At 42.9% G+C, this 1,874-nt stretch overlaps 1 protein-coding gene across 2 annotated transcripts in view; it reads right to left on the bottom strand.

The window, feature by feature from the left end:
• Positions 1-1,874, bottom strand: part of IPO11 (importin 11) — a 210,053-nt gene that overhangs the window by 191,032 nt on the left and 17,147 nt on the right. For both annotated transcript variants that reach the window (XM_017548572.2, XM_017548574.2), the window contains exon 3: positions 194-294. In XM_017548572.2, the coding sequence (XP_017404061.1) occupies positions 194-294 (101 nt within the window). The remainder of the gene's footprint in view (positions 1-193; positions 295-1,874) is intronic.

Here is a 1,874-nt window from a genome sequence, read left to right as displayed (position 1 = left end):
TAGTAGAGACGGGGTTTCACCATTTTGACCAGGATGGTCTCGATCTCTTGACCTCGTGATCCACCTGCCTCGGCCTCCCAAAGTGCTGGGATTACAGGCGTGAGCCACCGCGCCCGGCAACAAGTACATTCTTTTACCTTCCTGAATTTGGGAAGGATCACTCTCAAGAAATAGGGGAAGTGACAGAACTTACTGAGGTGCTACACGTCTCCAGTAGCGATCAATTCCATGTTTAAAATACAGTACAGCAAGCCACCTTACATTTATATCCAAAGTATGGTTTGTGAAAATATTCTATAAATAAAAAACATAAAATTAGAATTAGCATGGAATAAGTAAAAAGTGTAATTAATGTACCCACAATAAAGTATAGACACTTTTTTTCTTTTTTGAGACAGAGTTTCGTTCTTGTCTCCGAGGCTGGAGTACAAATGGCACAATCTTGGCTCACTGGAACCTCCGCCTCCCAGGTTCAAGCAATTCTCCAGCCTCAACCCCCCAAATAGCTGCGGTTACAGGTGCCTACCACCACACCCAGCTAATTTTTTTGCATTTCTTTTTGTAGAGATGGGGTTTCACCATGTTAGCCAAGCTGGTCTCAACCTCCTAACCACAGGTGATCCAACCACCTCGGCCTCCCAAAGTGCTGGGATTACAGGTGTGCGCCACCATTCCCTGCCTAGACAAATCTTTTTATTAAATTTGATATATATCATATTGATATTTATGAAGTATATATAGTTCTACAATTCGTATAAGAAAGTATACCTGCTCAGTTGTATGTTAACTGTTTAAGGTGGGTAACAAACACGTAGAGAGTCATTGTACTATTCTGCTTTTAGGTGTGTTTGAAAATTCCCCTAGTAAAAAGATTAAATTCAGAAACAAGCAAACCTAATTATGTTTCAAATGAATACCATAACCCTACACATACCCAATAAAACACATAACTTCCAAATTAGAAAAAGTAGTCCCACCACAGCACAGATTCAAAGGAGTCAAGGCCCCAAGGTTGTTAATACATGATATGAAATAAGCCTATTTCATAGTACCCTCCTTATCGAAACAATCACAAATAAGTTTGATAAGGTGGGACACGGTTGGCTCACGCCTGTAATCCCAGCACTTTGGGAGGCTGAGGTGGTGGATCACCTGAGGTCAGGAGTTCAAGACCAGCCTGGCCAGCATGGAGAAACCACATCTCTACTAAAAATACAAACATTAGCTGGATGTGGTGGCAGGCACCTATAACCCCAGCTACTGGAAGCTGAGGTAAGAGAATCAGTTGAACCCAGGAGGCAGAGGTTGTGGTGAGTTGAGATTGCACCACTGCACTCCAGCCTGGGCAACAAGAGCAAAACTCCGTCTCAAAATAAAAAAAGAGATATAAAGCTAGATGTGATGTGAATAATGCAACTCATAATTAACCATTACTCAAAAGAATGTATTCATTATGTTAATCCAAATAATAATAATAATGACTATAATTACACTTTGTCTGAGACCAAAAACAACTCCAATTCCCAGAGGTGACCTCCTAAACCTTGTGTACAAAAATCCCAAAGCTAAAATGCTGTGGAAGTATGTTCTTTGCTGTAGAAAAATATTTATGGCTGGGCACGGTGGCTCACGCCTGTAATCCCAGCACTTTGGGAGGCCGAGGCGGGCAGATCACCAGGTCAAGAGATTGAGACCATCCTGGCCAACAGGGTGAAACCCCGTGTCCACTAAAAGTACAAAAAATTAGCTGGGCGTGGTGGTGCGTGCCTGTGGTCCCAGCTACTCAGGAGGCTGAGGCAGGAGAATTGCTTGAAATCAGAAAACGGAAGTTGCAGTGAGCCAGGATCGCGCCACTGCACTCCAGCCTGGTGATA

Source organism: Cebus imitator, unplaced genomic scaffold, assembly GCF_001604975.1.
Source record: "Cebus imitator isolate Cc_AM_T3 unplaced genomic scaffold, Cebus_imitator-1.0 Scaffold211, whole genome shotgun sequence".
Classification (NCBI taxonomy): domain Eukaryota; kingdom Metazoa; phylum Chordata; class Mammalia; order Primates; family Cebidae; genus Cebus; species Cebus imitator.
The sequence above is the reverse complement of the archived record's forward strand: the minus strand, read 5'-3'. Positions and strand labels throughout refer to the sequence as shown.